This window comes from Eurypyga helias, unplaced genomic scaffold, assembly GCF_000690775.1.
Source record: "Eurypyga helias isolate BGI_N326 unplaced genomic scaffold, ASM69077v1 scaffold18984, whole genome shotgun sequence".
NCBI lineage: Eukaryota > Metazoa > Chordata > Aves > Eurypygiformes > Eurypygidae > Eurypyga > Eurypyga helias.
Window position 1 is genome coordinate 17483 of NW_010245852.1, and position 16347 is coordinate 33829.

General features: G+C 44.8%; 1 protein-coding gene across 1 annotated transcript in view; it reads left to right on the top strand.

Annotated features, from left to right (window-relative positions):
* The window catches only part of LOC104508556 (cadherin EGF LAG seven-pass G-type receptor 1-like), a gene marked incomplete at both ends in the record, with an annotated part of 48117 nt that overhangs the window by 16890 nt on the left and 14880 nt on the right, over positions 1 to 16347 (top strand). The window contains 5 exons of the mRNA XM_010150216.1: positions 7139 to 7296; positions 8392 to 8555; positions 9970 to 10095; positions 15235 to 15401; positions 15743 to 15928. Coding sequence (XP_010148518.1) covers positions 7139 to 7296; positions 8392 to 8555; positions 9970 to 10095; positions 15235 to 15401; positions 15743 to 15928 — 801 coding nt within the window. The remainder of the gene's footprint in view (positions 1 to 7138; positions 7297 to 8391; positions 8556 to 9969; positions 10096 to 15234; positions 15402 to 15742; positions 15929 to 16347) is intronic.

The following is a 16347-nucleotide window of genomic DNA, read 5'->3' on the forward strand; positions in this document are numbered from 1 at the left end:
ATCTGGATGCCGTGTATGTGTAACCGTGTCTCTTCACCGCCTCACCATGCCATTGCCGCGTGGTGGGACAGGCAGGCGGCTCCCCGTCTCTGCCCTACCACCGAAAGAGCAGCAGCAATTTGGGCAGCACCATTCACGCGTGCCAGGTCTCCTAGCTGTGCCGAAAGCCTCCTGCTTTGAATATCAAAGTTTAGCCCCTGGATGTGGCTGTGAAGGAGATAACAAATCAGGCTAGTAAAACTGGCTTGACTTTGTGGCCCAGCCGGGATCCTGATGATCAGTGTTTTAGGGAGTGTGTCTAGGAAAAGGAACTGGTCTGGTGGCTTTTGAGGATTTGCATTTTTGACTCACCGATGGGAAGCTTTTTGTTTTTCCTATTCACTGTCACAGGCTCTCATGTTTCTCTAGGCTCGAGCCAAGTCTGTATAAAGAAATGCCATTAAAATATTCAGGCAATAAAGGGGATAGATACATCAAAGGAGTAAGGGGTTTATGTGAAATGATTTGTCCTGCCTTTCCCTGGTGACTAATCAGGATGTGTAAAAGATTCTCAGTTCTTCACACTGCCTTATGTTAAAGGTGCTCTGGAAAGCTGTAGGGGGAAACTTTAAAAAGCAGAGATTAACATTAATGGTTTCTCTAATCTGGCCTAATTTGGAGTTTCCCGATTGATCAGAATGGTCGGCAAGTCCATGCCATGGTGCTAAAATTCTCCAGCATTTCCTAGTCGCTTCAAGTCTGGTGCTTTCCATGTTTGTTTTTTCCGGTTTATGTATTTATTTTCCTTGCGGGAGGCCAGGCTCCGGCCGCTTGCCCGGGGAGACCGTCGCCGCCATGGGCCCTTAATGAGCTTTTTGACCACTGAAGCAGCACAGCATCGCCTGGGAATCGGAGGGGGTTTCTCCCTTCTCTGTCTCAGATAGCAGAGCAGAGGCCGGGGGTTAACAAAGGGGCTGGGGCGGCTGGCGGGCTGCCTAATGAGTGCCAAGGAGCTGGTGAGGGGGGACCCCAGTGGCAGCCGAAGCCGAACCCCCAGCAGTAGCCTCCAGCAGGACCTGATGCTGGTTGCTCCGTTTTTTTCCATTATTACTGTAGCTGGAAGCGTTAGAAAGCAAAGACCCCCAAAGGGTATGCATTTTCCACCCAGCAGTTTTGGGGGCGGTGGGGTTTGAACCAGCACATTAACAATGCAGAGGAGTGCTTTTTCTGTATTAAAAATAACTAGGAAACAGATTCTTTTTAACCTTTAACCACTCCAAACAGTCAATAAATCATTAGCTACTGATTAACAAAAACAGAAGGGTAACTTATTGTCTGGTAAGCAAACTCTTGGAAGCACTGAAAGGCTGGCACTGACTTCAGGATGGCTTTCCTTTTTGCACATTCACACTTAGTAAAAAGACAAACAAGCCAAGTTGTGCATATTAAGCTCTGCCACACAAAGCATTTGGTTTAAAAGACCCCTCTTCTAAAACAGATGTATTTTTTAATGTGTGCAGCGAGCTGAGCAAATGCAGTATTTATGATATGCAACGTTACATCTGTCCCCCAAGAAAACAGGTCTCCTCCATGTGCCAAGCGTAACGTGGTGGGTTGTGTCTCATCTGCAAGGGTTCCCGGTTTGTGTTCTCAAAGCCTTGGCCCTTCTTACAGTCTGCTGTTGAATCGTCTCCTCAGCTCCTTCAAAAGACTCAGTGGGGTGACTGAAGCAGGCGGAAGTCCTCATGGCTGAGGTTCAGGCTGGAGAGCACAGATTTCAGTTTGAGTTCAGGGAATATCCGTGATGCTGGAACACTCTCCCGTGGCCAGCCAAAACCACTCTCCCTCTTTCCATCTGGGTGAAAAGTCAAGTGGAGATTTTTTATCTAAGAATGGAAGTTGGAAAAAGGTGTTTCTGGTAAGAGGAGATGTTTGTGGGACCTTTGGAAAAGCCCTATTATCTTGCAGATTAACTAATAAAAGGGTGAGATCCAGGAATCTGAGTGTCACCACTGTTTGCTGACTAAGCAAACATTTGCACTGTGTATATTGCTATTACATGTAAAGTATGGTTTAGTCTGGCTTAATTCAAAGTAAGTCTACCAAAGATTGGACTACTTGCTTAAATTTCTCCAACAATTTTGCATCGTGACTTCTGAAAACAGTAGTATTTATAATGTAAAGATATAACGGTCATTATTTAAGACAAGGCTTCCATTGCCCATTAATCTGTATGTCTTTTCTGTTGGCTGTGCATTGTTAGACCATCTGTGTCTTTAATAAGTAACTGTGTGGGCTCTCACAGTTTAAATATTTACTTTTAAAATAATAGAGGATCCAAATGAAATTGAGATACATGAGAATATCCATGTCTGGTGTTTTAAGTGGAATGGGAGTAGATTTGTGCAGTAGATTTGCAAACTATAAACAGATGTGTTTTGATGACCTCTTCTCCTCTATTTGATCTCCACTTATAAAACACAGGTTCACAGATTAAGCTTCTCAGTGTTTTACATGCACCTGGGAGAATCTACATGTGTTTCTTTCTGTTGAAGTTGTGGGGAGAAGTCCAAAGAGTTCATTGCTCCATACTTGGGTTTCACGAAAATCAGATTTGGCATCACTAGTGAAATTCCTTCACAGTGGCATTCTCTCACTGTGACCTGAGAAAGTGAGTGCAGGTGGCCAGAGGGAGTTACGTGCACCTTTGCGGCTTGAGAAGGTCAGCGCCGGGGATGGTAGATGAGTCTCACTGTTAACTCCGCCATGGTCAGAAAGGGAGTGGCAGTTTTCAAAAGACATCCTGGGCAACTGCCATTCCTTCAGTCGCAGCCTGGCTCTGGCTGGCTGGGCAAGGGAGTATGTCATGGCTTAGACACGAGATTTGGGACTGTCCACCCATAGATCAGAACCACTGATCTCCCTCCTTCGTGAAAGTGGCGCGAGGCAAAGTTAGTTTTCATGACATTGTGTACAATTTTAGGTACTAATTGCCATTATTTGAGGAATGTAAATGTGGTTCATCTCGTTTTACAGATAGAGAGAAAGGTAGGTGGCTTCTGCTGTCACGTGTGGATCCGCAGTGAGGGCCGCTTCTTTCTGTTCTCCAAGTGGCTCTGTGTGCGATTGTAACAAGAAAACATAATGGGTCAGTACAAGGCACACGGCTCCTTTCACGTGGGGTGCACAGCACGTTTGGAGGATCACTGTGTGATGGTGATGATACACTGCGACACTCAGGGATGCTTTCACTCCTTTGGTTTGTGTCCAGGATGAATCCACTTCTTTCGTAGTCTGTTTAAGAGAGGCCACGTTCTCTCTCTGGCACTGTTCGGTACCTCTTCTTGCAATGCACTTTTACAGCATGTGGTCTTTGAAGTTTGAATTCCAGCTTCTTTCTGGACGAGCACTAAGTAAAAAGGCAGCCTTTAGGGTTAGGCAGCGCAAGGTAAATTTTCAGCCCCATGAGCAGGAACTCAGTTATATGACTTGCATTACCATTAATGGGGGTCATGCTGGTAAATTCCTGTACACCACATTGAACATTTACTCATGAGTGCAGAATTGGCACAGCTAATGAAACTTGACTTTCGGGTAGCATGGTGTTTCAGGAGATGAGTCTGACAGCCAGAAAGGACGGCAAAGTACCCAGATGAAAATCTGTCTTTTAACTCCTTGAACATATTTCCAGAAAATAATAGTGTGAATTAATGCTGGTTAGTGTTAGCTGTTCCTACTGTTAAGAATCAATCTCGCTCCAGTAGGATTCCACAGAAGCAAAGATCATGACTGCAGTGTTGGCAATTCGCTGTTGTGTATTTTCCAAGTGCTACTTACTGTTACTTATTTTCTTTTAAATGTAGGCCAGTCCTCTGCTACCACCAGCTTCTATAATCACAAATAAGTTCTTTTTATAATTTTCACCTCTGCTACTTTCCCAGAGATGACCCCCCTATGGCTGGGAATCACCTGGTGATTTCCTGCCTATGTTACTCATGGGCATCTTATTCCCACTTGTTCTTGTACTGTGCCCACTGCAGTGATAGTGTCTTATTGCCGAAACCCTTCCTCAGCCTTTACTTTGCTAGGCTAATTACATCAAGTTCTGTTTGATAAGCAAAGCTTTCCATTTCCCTGACTGCGATTCTGTGCATCTGCTCTAGTTGGAAATTATTTTTAATAAATTAAATGAAAATTGCCCACAATATTCTATCCTGTTCAGTATCATAAAATTTCCCTCATACTCATCTTTGCAACAACCCACTGTTGCATTGCCTTTTTTACTTTTTAATCATAGTGTAGTTCATAAATGTCTTACAGTCAATTAATAGGGTTTTTTTTTCTTATTTTTCTTAATTTATAGCTGATGGTCTCTGAGCTCGCAATAGGATCCTTGTCACTAGATGCCAAGTTTCGTGTTGTGTGATTAATTCTCTTTCTAGCACTCAGCTATTCAAAGTGATTCTTTTTTTAATGCATGGTGCTCTATATACCCTTTGCATCATCACCCGGCTAGTATTAATAAATATATTAAATTAGTAAAATCACGATTCAGTTCTGAAGGAATGTCTAACTTAGGGTCCCGCTGTTCAAGTCTTTTATTTGTTCACATTATTTCAGTTTAAAAGTTTTGCCTGTGCTAGGAGCTGATGAGTAGTGTAGTACTTGCCACATACAAGAGAAGAAAGTGTCCATGTCACATTAAATCACTCAGAAAATCTCGCTTTCCTTTCCCAGCAGCACATTCTTACATTATGGGAGAAGCCTGTTCTGCCAAATGAACCTTTTAACATGGTCAGAAAATCACAATGTTCGAGCTAAGTATGGTTTGAGCTGCCAAGAGCTCTCTTTTCCTTCACTGGAATATTCCCTGTGTGGTCATCAGGGGTCTGCACTGCAATGACCAGTGGACATCTAGAGAAACACTTTGCAATTTTTCTGTTAAATAGAAGTAGGGAGTTAAAACAAATCCACTTTGCCACTGCAGCTAGCTGCCTGTGAAGGAGCAGCTGCAAACTGCTGAGTCTCATCAGGTTGCAATCGTGATTAACATTGGGCAGATCCCCCCTGCTGCGAGAATAAATACCCTGCCTTTGTCAAGGCTCCTTGTAAGAAACAATAGGTTATTTCACTGAAGCACAAGAATGTAAATGTTAATCGAATCATTCCTCCAAATGAATAGAAGTAGCACCCAGAATGTAAACATTTTAATTTTGGAAGGGAAGGGCTGCCTGTCAGTCGGTTAATTTTCTATGTATTTTTTCATTTACTTGGAAAAGCTGCTCACTAACATTGCCATCATTGCATACAATATTTTCAGCACTGCAAATGTGTATGCTTCCTGTCTTTCCAGGCTAGGCAGTGGCAAAGTCCAGGGAGTCTCGGAAAAAATAAAATCTGCCTGAATTTCACTCAAGAGAGGTCAAAACCTTACACTGTATAACTGCCAAACCATGTGATCACATTAGTTCTTGGTGAAGGAAATGGAAAATACTTTCCAACTGGAGTTGACACCAGGAAACATCTTTTGAAAATGTTTTTTATACATTGGGATAATTACTGTTAGAAATAAATCTGTCTCTCTTTACAGATGATGTAAGTGGCTTTAGGTATTTTAACAAATTTGTGTGTGTACAAGCGAAACAGAAAGAATAGGCATTTATCCCCTTACTGCTTCCTTGTTTGCTGTACAAATACAGGATTTCAGTACGCGGTTGAGCAATATATGTTTTACAGCGAGTGTACAGCAGGCCACAGTCTGATGCCCAGCCATGTCCCGTTTTCATAAGGTTATGACTATTGTTGATCAACAGATTATAAAGATATCTCTCGGCTGTCAGCTGTGCGGCGTGTCTGGGTCAGATCCTGGTGACTTCACTCCTGTGAGGTGTCCCCGTGCCCGTAGAGGAATGGTAGCAAAGCCAGGGCAGTTCAGCTTGTGGCTTCTGTTTATACACGCACCCTTCTTCACCAGTCATGATGCACTTCTCCATGCAGGAATCTGTCTCTTGACTTTCTGCATATACCATCTCCTGTCAGTCACACTGGGTACATCTCATCCGTTTGGAAATTAGTGGAGATGCAGGATATGTGGTGGAGGCACAGAAGTTTGATGGTTGGGGTTGGATTCCCAGTGGTCTCATAGGCTTTCCTGTCTGTCGGGATCCCTGAATTTCTCCAGTTGTTGGTTGTTGCTGAAGTGGGATGAACGACAGCTGCCAGCAGGGTGATGAGCAGAATGAGACAGTAACTGGAGGTGTGAAGCTGGGTATGATAATTGTAGTTTTGTGGGCACATTGTGATTGCATGGGCAGGAGTTTCCTACTGGCTGGGTGAAGCCAGAGATGAGGGGAAGCCAGAGCATTTATTGCCACTCTAAAACACACTTTCTTCCCATCTTCCATGCACCCACAGTGTCAGTCTTCATGCCTGGACCAAAAAGGCTGCATGAGCAAGCTCACATCCATTATTTTTGATTGTCCAACTCCATGGGTCAGTGATCTCTATTTTCCCAAACTAGAAACCCAGGGGCTTCTCAGCTGTCTCAGCAATGGGCAGTAGTTTTCCATGCCCTCCACCCCGTAGCTGGAACCATCAGTCTTCATCTAAGCTCCCTTCCAGTCATCACACGACCTTTCACTACAACCTTTACAGGAACCTGCACTCATTTTCTGGTGGCCCTGACAGAGTACCGCCATCAAGGAAAATTTGATGTAAGCCTTTAGCCTCCCTTGTGATATTATGTCATTTTATGGTTTTCTGTCTTTGGGCCGAAACAATATTAAAATCCAAGTGACTTCATTCGCATGTGGTGAAGGTTGCAAAATTAACAGAATTTATTTGTTTGCTGTGCAGAAGTAAGAAAACACCTCTTTGAAGTGATTTGGGCCAAATTTGTTCAGAAGTGGAAAAGACCAAAGCCACTTCTGAGCTTGCTGTTTATGACACTGGGCATGTGTGGACTCTCTTTGAAGTAGACAGTGGGGCTTTTTCTTGCCTAAATGTCATAGGTCAATTTAACTTCTGCTGGTTTGTTCACATATCCTATTTTAGTCCCCTTTGGGGGGTAGGAATAAGTATGTTGTTGAGCTGGCTGAACCAGCATTAAAATCTCGTGTGTATGTAATATCGTATGACATGTGCCGTGTATTTCTTGAAGCCCAACATTGGGCGATTAGGAATTCCTCATGGGCCTTCAGGAGAGAAGGTGGCCGTGGTGACTGTGGACGACTGTGACACAGCAGTGGCTGTGCGCTTCGGGAGCCTCATTGGAAACTACACCTGCGCTGCCCAGGGGACTCAGACCGGCTCAAAGAAGTAAGAATTCCCCATATCTGCATTTTTCCACTCATTCTCTTCTTCCAGGGGAGAGTCAGCAGTATGTGATTAACCACTAAGCAATTTAAGTTGGAAAAGCAGATATGATTTAACAAGAAAAAAGTGTCAAGGTTTAGTTAGGTAGATGAAATTTGTTGGAGGCTAGTGCAAGTGTCAGCACACTGCGTGGAATGCACAGAGTTTTGTGTAGATAACAGACGTGCCCAAATTACTTGTAAAATGCAAAAGAAAAAAGACCTGGAGGTCACTGTGGATGGCCCCAAAAAAGCAGTATGAAAATGTAGAGAGAAGGGCAAATGAAATGTTAGACTTTATTAATTAAGGGGATGGCTGAATAGCTTATTATTTCTGTCATTTAAGCTAACAGTCCTACCTTAAAAGGACTCAGAAATAAAGGAGGTACGGAAAAGGCCATTGAAAAATCATTAGGTATTAAAACAACCAAAACCTTTCCTGTGAGGAAAGACTAAAAAGATTGGTACTGTTGAGTTTAAGGCCAAGATGGACAGCAAGCAACATAGCACGGATATAAAATGGTGAGTGATGTGCACTGAGATGCGCATGCTGCTCTAAAATCCCAAGAGAATGAGGGACCATAAAAGTTAGGGCTAATTCAAACTGACCGGATTATATACTTGTCACTCAGTGGAACCTGCCTCCACCAAATATTACTGAGATCTTCAGCGGATTTAAATAGGGTTGGCACTGTATAATAAGTCATTATGTCAAAATCTACAGCATCTCAACCCTTGTGCTGTGGAGTATAAGCCAGCCCCTGGGTGACTGGAGTCAGGAAGAAGTGTCCCGTGGCTGCACATTTTTCCATGATTTTCATTTTCTTCTGCATACTGGCCACTGTTAGGGAGAGGTCATTGGATTCTGTATGTGTACGACAGCTCCTGAGCTACATGTTACAGTGTTTTGGGACGGTCCTTTGATTACTGGCTCTGGAAGTGCTGATGTAGGGAAGTGCGTGGCAAACAGAACAGCTCGCATGTGCTTATGGAAGCGCTGAGATAAAGAACAAACCCAAACAGTGTGCAAGCAGTGATGAGCATTTCTTCATTTTTTCAGATCTTTGGACCTGACTGGCCCTCTCCTCCTTGGTGGTGTCCCAAACTTGCCTGAAGATTTCCCGGTGCACAACAGACAGTTCATCGGCTGCATGAGGAACCTCTCTATCGACAGCAAGCCAATCGACATGGCTAGTTTCATCGCCAATAACGGCACTCTGCCAGGTATGAGTGACTACCGCCTCGAGGCACCACAAGAAAGCTCTCTGCCACAGCTGTAACAGGGCTTAGGATGTCAAAGTGGCCAGCACTGGGAGGATCCTCAGGAAGGGACAGGAGACAGAGGGGTCTGAAACAGCCCCTGTCCCTCTGTTAACACCTCCGAGTGCGAAGCCTTTGCCCCAGGTGGTGTGGCAGGGGCTGGAGGTGCTGCTGGGCATTCCATGACCCCACGTCACTAGCACAGCAGCATCCAGACCTGGTTTGTTTGAGCAAGGTGCAATCCACACCCATACCAGGGACACAGAATACCCATGGCACAGCGGCACGCTTAGAGGATTCCGTGGCAGGCAGAAAAGGACCGAGCTTGTTCGGACCTTCTGCATTGCTGTGAGTTTCACACAGGAATTTACTCCTAAATGAACTTTTCCTCCTTTTTTTTAACTACCTTTTAAATATCACTTTGCTCTGAAAGCTGGTAGGATTAGTTCATGAAAAAGACAACATCTTTCATGACTTTTTTTGTAAATTATGTTTGTTCTGTACATCAAATTTTGCAGTCCTCCAAATCTGAAACCTGCTTCATGAAGCAGCCTGTTGGAGGTTCTGATTTGGTTTCCAGTCCTTGGATCTCTGATCAAGATTAGTTCTGGTGTACAAAATGTTCTCATCATCATAAAACTGTCTCTTACACACAAGAATGGCAAGTCCCTTCTTTCCACACTGCTGAAGGTCTGTGTAAGAGCTAAATCGCAGTTCTTAGGTATGTTGCGTTGATCGTGGATTAAGGAGGGAGTTATAGCATATGCTTCAAATCATTATTTTGTCTTGGAGGTCTTTTTTAACAGCTATGTCTCTCATATTAGTTAAACATGAGGTTTTATCTTACAGAAATATACATCAGGAGGCCAGGAAATGTTTTATTTAGGATGGGTATTTTTTTCTGCATTTGGAAGCGTGTTTCTCTATAGTTTAAAACAATGGTGTATTAGTGTTATTCCACTGTGTAACACTGCACATTGGCTTTCCCTGGTTCCTCGATTAGATGACATTAAGTGGTGCTGAGTCACAGCACCAGGTGATCTGCCTGTCTCCAGCAGTGGATGCCAGGGGAAGAGTATAAAAACAGGACAAGCATGCAGTGATATTTCCCCAAAATTTTCTCTTAGTCCCCAGAGATTTACAGCTCAGTCACTGCATTTAGTAACTTTTGGTAGATTTGTCCTTATAAATTTGACACTTGCTCAGCTCATGTAAACATTTGCCATCCACATTTGGCTTCGCTGACTTTAAGAATATAAAAAAAAATCCCAAAACCTCTAATGATCATGTCTTCATTTTACATAAGAACTCGGATGCAATCATTCAGAGCTTTTTTCTTGTTAAAACCACACAAAGTAACTGCTTTCCTGAATTTCAGGCTGTGCAGCACAGAGGAACTATTGTGAAACCAACTGGTGCCAGAACGGAGGCACGTGCATCAACAAGTGGAACATGTACATCTGCGAGTGCCCTGTACGCTACGGAGGGAAAAACTGTGAGCAAGGTGGGATGCAAAGACCTCTTCGTGCGTTGTCACATGTGCACGTTTTGTTACCTGTCATAAACATCTCGTAGCACGTATGTCAAACGGTGATGCTTAAGGGATAGGAAACAGAAGATTGCAGTTAAGACTAAAAGTCACCCATTATCTACCTGAAGTAATTTCAGAGATCACCTAAATAGCAGATAGGATACACTGTCATGAGTAACAGCAGCTTTCATTTATTTACTTACGTAAGCAAAGTAGTTCCACAGAACTTGGCAGTATTTAGTAGTCTGTTTATAGTAAAAATGCCTGATCCTAAGCCCCTTTAAATCAGTGGAAAGAATCCCGCTGACTTTATTGGGCTTTGACTCAATCCAGAGATGAACGTGCAGTTTTAATCACCACTTTTTTGGCAAGAAGGCACTCTGCTGAGTATGAGCACTTTTGGTTTTATTGGGTTTTTCTTTGATTAAACACAATGTGCATATACGTGTAAAACCTCATTACTAAAGGATGAGGAAGGAGCAGCAGGTGTGTTTTATAGGGTGTGAAGAACTTGCAGTGAGTTTCTTCCCGAGGAAGCGAGGAGTGGTCTGCGTGAGGGATCCTGTGGGGTCAGTGCAGCAGCGGGCTGCCCGCTGCATGGTGGCACCTACACATCTAGTGGAGGGTTGCTCATTTGGAGTCTTCCTGGAGGCTTTCAGGAAAGAAAACCTGCTTAAACTAGTCATGGCTTTCCTAGAAAGAGAAAGCCAAATTCTGGTCTCGGATGCAGATGTGTTAGGTCTTCGTTTCTATTATCCCCCTGTGACACTTAGCTCAGAATGGTTTGCAGTGTGATCAAAGATTTTGTTCTTTTGATGTATCTACCCCAAACCAGACATTATTGATTGCTCTCAGCAGGGCATGGACGCTGGAACAACAGGTCTCCAAGCTGAGGTGCCCAAGGCACAGGGACTTGCAAACCGCCTTAGCACAGTATGCCTCAACCTGGGCCAGATCTACGTGGTGGCAACTGCCCTCCCCTTGCCTGAGAAGCGGCAGTTTAGGATGAGAGGACGCATAGTGAAGTTTCTGGCTTGGAAATAAGGGTTGGCAGAGTGAGGGATAGGCTGAGGGAACTGGGGTGGTTTAGCCTGGAGAAGAGGAGGCTCAGGGAAGACCTTACCGCTCTCCACAACTACCTGAAAGGAGGTTGTAGTGAGGTTGGTGTTGGTCTGCTCTCCCAAGTGACAGGACAAGAGGAAACAGCCTCAAGTTGCACCAGGGGAGGTTTACATTGGATGTTAGGAAAAATTTCTTTACTGAAAGAGTTGCCTGGCACCGGAACAGAACGGGCTGCCCAGGGAGGTTGGCTGAGTCACCATCCCTGGAGGTATTTAAGAGATGCTTAGGGACATGGTTTAATGGTGGTATTGGCACTGCTAGGTTAACAGTTGGACTTGATGATCTTAAAGGTCTTTTCCTACCTAAAAGATTCTATGATAATGTGAAAGGAATGATGGAGCCTCTTCCTGTGGTCCATCTCACGCAGACCCCAGAGCTGCTATATATGCCCCTACCTGCTTTCTCCTCATGATGTAATTTTTCCATATGTCTCATGTCAAGTGTCTTTGTCAGTGAAGTTTGGTGTTTTCTTCATGATAGGCTGGTCTGTGTAATACAAACCCACACTGATGGCTCCTGAGAGAGTGCCAGGACCCAACTCTGGCGTGACCTGTACTGGAGTAAATGGGCAGTAGTGCTGTCACATGCAATGACTATCCTTCCCTTTGTCTTTATCTTAGTTTTGAAATGAAATTTCAAAATTTGATCAAATATGTGTTTTATTCATCATTTTAGTATCCCAAACTCAAGACCAAAACACGAAGTTTGGGGTTTAGAATATCAACTCTTAACTGCCCTGTAGCCAGCACTGGAAATTCATTTTAAGTTCAGGTAACACAGATGACAACAATCACTCACTGTCTCCCCTGGTCTCGGCAGTCACCTCTGCCTCCAGTGCTGTGCATTCCTGAAATCAGTAACCCTGTGTTCTTCCTGATGCCTCAATTTGTGGGTTTTTTTATAGTTTGAGGGCAGCAGGCTGCTTGCTTCTTTGGTATCTGTGGGGCAGTGTCCCTGAGGAAAAATTGCAAGCCAAGAAAGAAATTAATTTTTTTTTAAATATGACCAAAGATTTCAGGATCCTGAAGTTAAAGTCCAGAGGGATCACTGATATGCAATGCTTCTGGCTTTCAGGGTGCTCATTTGGGTGCTCAGATACGATCCTAACAGCATTAGCTATTATAAGGCAGCTGTTTTTTCCAAAGCCTTAGCGACAATATTTGCATTCTTGTGTAGAAGTGATTGGCTTATGCATTTCTTCAATCTGTTTGGCAGTTCTGGATCTGCTTCAGGCTCACAGAGGACAAGGACTTTGGCTTGTTAAAAATCCAGCTTTTTTTGATTGCCCGCTCTTCAGAAACTCTGGGATCTGGTATGCACTAGTGAGGATGGGGTGGCTTACCTTCCTCGCCCTCCTAGGACCTGCTCACTCATCTTCTGGCAGCTCCCATCTCCCTCTGCTGACATATAGAAGGGAGATAAAGTTTGGGAAAAAATCATTTCACCCCTTTGTTGTAGTTTAATTTTTTAAAAAATTGAGATAACTGCAATGCTGTGAAAATCCAGCAGCTGTGCCTGACCTCTTGGATGGCTAATGCCATTGCGCTATCCTTGGGCTGAACACCACAGGTTTGCACCAAAACAGAAGGTGTCACGTGTCCTACAGCCAAACCGCAGGTGAAATCCGTGGGTACACAGGCAGCGCTTCAAAGCGACAAACCCTGAGCAGAGAATAAGCTGGCATGACTGCATCGCCGACAGCAGGGAGCTGCTGTGCTTGGAAGCACGTGTGCTTGCCTCGGTGGTGACGGGGGTGGCCATGTCCCACCTGGGCACATTGGATGTGGCCACCAGCCCCTCCATGGAGAGCCCCTGGTCCCAGGCATGAGGAAGGGCTGGGGGAGGAGGGAGGTTAGAGGGGGCTGACAGATGGGGATTTCTGTTCTACTATCAGGGGAAGGTGCACCCTGGCCCCGGGGAAGGGAGGGGAGTTGGGAGGATGTGTGAGAAGGGAATGGTATTTGCAAGCAGGGAAGGTCACCACCAGTGAGAAAAGGAAGAAGGTGGCTAATTGACATGCCAGTCCAGTTCTCCCAGGAGCAGAGCTGAAACACTTGCAGACCGCATTCCCAGCCTCCAGCAGGTGGGAAGCCCGCAAGGTTTGCATCCTGGCTCTGCTCTCCAGAGGCAGGTGGACTTAAAAATCTCACCAACAGTCTTAGAAGAATGCTAGTAAGGGAGTTGGAAATTGAGCTTGTTGTGAAGGTCGGTGGGGTAGAGGAGGAGGGAGAGGACTGACTTTTGCATGTGTGGAGTGGAAGGAGGAAACGATCCCAGTCAACACTCATGTTCTGGTTACTTTTACACTGATGTGGTGTGGTGCAGGCTGATGAATCGTGCCCTGGCCCAGACAGCCAGAGCTCGGGCACTGGATTCAAGTTTTAAGCAGGCTGGGGACATCTGTGTCTGGTGGCAAACCGTTTTAAACTGCTGTCAGGGTTTCAAGGGCAGGCTAAGCTTCAGCTGTTCCACCGTATGCCCCCCGCTAGTGTTGGTGGAGGACTGAGCGTGCCTGCAAAGGGGAGATCAAAGCCTGGAGCAGGAGGGAGAAGGGTTGCCCTCTGGGGCTGCCTCCACTTAGCTGGGAATGGGGTGGTTGGGTCAACACCTCAGAGAAGGGCAAGTCACGTTACACCTCAGGCTTGGCTAGTGGTAGTCCACTAGTCACTGACGTCCTGTTTCTCACAAATAGGGAGCTGAAGGGCTTACACTTTCCTCCCTCTCCTGCATTTCCCTCCCCACCCCCCAACAGCCTTTCTTTACAAAGAGACCAGCAAGGCAGACATACCAGAATTTGGGGATTGCATTTTTTCCTCCTAAAAATGCAACTCGACATCAGCCTAACTCTATCTTCTGCTATGATTTCATCACCCTGCCTTTTTCTAACGACTTGCCATTTTATAGTAACACATACATGTTTGTATATACATGATCTCCCCTACTACCAGAAAATCCCATAGAGCCGGTAGAAATGGCAGTGTGGAGCAGAAGGGGAAGGAGACACTGTCATCTCACTGACACGGGCTCAGCGCACGACGAGACACAAGGCTGGGTGCCCATCTGTGGTGCTTGTACCCCATCTCCAAGGCCTGTTTTCACTTTCAAAAAGCTGACATGAACTTCACCCAGCGTGGCCGTGAGTGAGGACATCAGGCAGGGGCTGACTGCAGACCCTGCTACAGGGTGCCACATCGTAGAATGGTTCGGGTTGGAAGGGACCTTAAAGATCATATAGTCCCAACCCCCCTGCCATGGGCAGGGACACCAAATATGAGGTAGCACAGAGCTCTCAACAGCTTCCTTTTTGCTTCTAATCAGTGACATCAACTGATCCATGGTACCGTAGCTCCTGCTAGGAGGTGTCTCCCTGTAGGAGCTGTGTTGGTGCAAGGTTAGAGAGGAGGACAACTCTTCAGCTGTCACCTCGAGATATTTAAGGCAGATGACTCAAGCAATTCCACACAAGCTTTCTCCCTGTGAAAAGGCTGCAGAACTGAAACAGCTGAATAATGTGGCCTTGGAGTATTTATAATTAATTAATATTTCCTGTTGCCTCCCAGCCTTTTCCTCTGTGTTTAATCTGTTAATTAGAAGCAGGTAATCAAGGATATGTTGAAAACATCTGCAGCAACTGTTGCCCTCACACTTCCTGCTCTGTCCACCCACTCATCAGCAGAACTGTGTCAGTAGGGAGCCTGAGCTTACCTTTCTAGGAACAGTTCTCTCCTGTCTAACAGCACAGCCGGGTGGAGGTGCTGCCTTTGAGGGCTGGCACCGAGATAAGGTGCCTGCCCCAAAACAAGGGTTGGTTGTGAATTCACAGTATTATCAGCTGCTTCATAGTAACTCCCCTAGACTGGCTCTTATTCCATAATAGATTAAAAATAGGACTAGCTACCTTGCACCATCACCGCAATATGGTGTCATTTCTCCTCTTATTCTTTGTCCTGAAGGATGTCAATGGTTTCTCTCCTGTCTTTTGATTTGCAGCAATGCCTTCTCCTCAGCGTTTCAGTGGTGAAAGCATTATCATTTGGAGTGACCTTGACATTACCATCTCTGTGCCATGGTACATTGGGCTGATGTTCAGAACCCGGAAAGTCAATGGCATGTTGATGCAAGCCAATGCTGGGGCTGCATCCAAGATCAACATTCAGGTAAAAATGTGGCCTGCCTTTGGTTGGAAGATCACTGTAAAATTAAGATTTGTTGATTTAGTATTATCTTTTTTTTTAACAGAGGTTGTAGTGTATATTAATATAGATGCAAAGAATGTGTCTCTTGATTGGTTTGGGGTTTTTTTGTCAGTAGGGTAAGTTAGAGTCTGAATGTCCAAAGTTATATGAGGAGTTAATGCTAGTGTTCCCTTCTTTACTGTTTGGGCTTTTTTCCCTTTTGGGTTGTCTTAGGAAACATTACCATCTGGCCCTCTGCCCCCTTCTGCACCAAATACAAATATCTAGCAAAAAATAGATAGGATTTCTTTTTTTCCCAACAGATACTAAACAACTACGTGCAGTTTGAAGTGTACAGTGGCCTCAGCCAGGTTGCTAGTTTGAAGATGAGCCAGTCGCGAGTCAGTGATGGGGAATGGCATCATTTATTAATAGAGCTGAAGAGTGCTAAAGACGGTAAAGACATCAAGTACCTTGCTGTCATGTCCTTGGACTATGGAATGTACCAGGTAAGGCAGCATTATAACTTTGCCCCTAAGCACTACAGAAATGTTTTTAGTAGAAAGTATGGTAAAGGATGGTAGATAGGTGCATACGCTGTGGGCCATGTTCTGCAGTGATTTGTGCCTCATGACGTTATATTAATTTATTAAGCCTAATGATAAGATATCTTATGAACAAGTCTGTTAAAAGCCACATTCAGATGTCTAGGTTCTCACTGCTTTGGTATTTTTTCTGTACTCTACTGTCAGCTACTGCTGACTCCGTCATTATGGAAAGCAGGCTGGCTGTGTCACAGAGGATGACACTGCTTCTTATCAACTGTCCTTTTCCTTAACAGAGCACTGTGCAGATTGGAAACCAACTACCTGGACTGAAAATGAAAAGCATCATTGTGGGAGGTGTCTCTGGAGACCAAGTCTCTGTT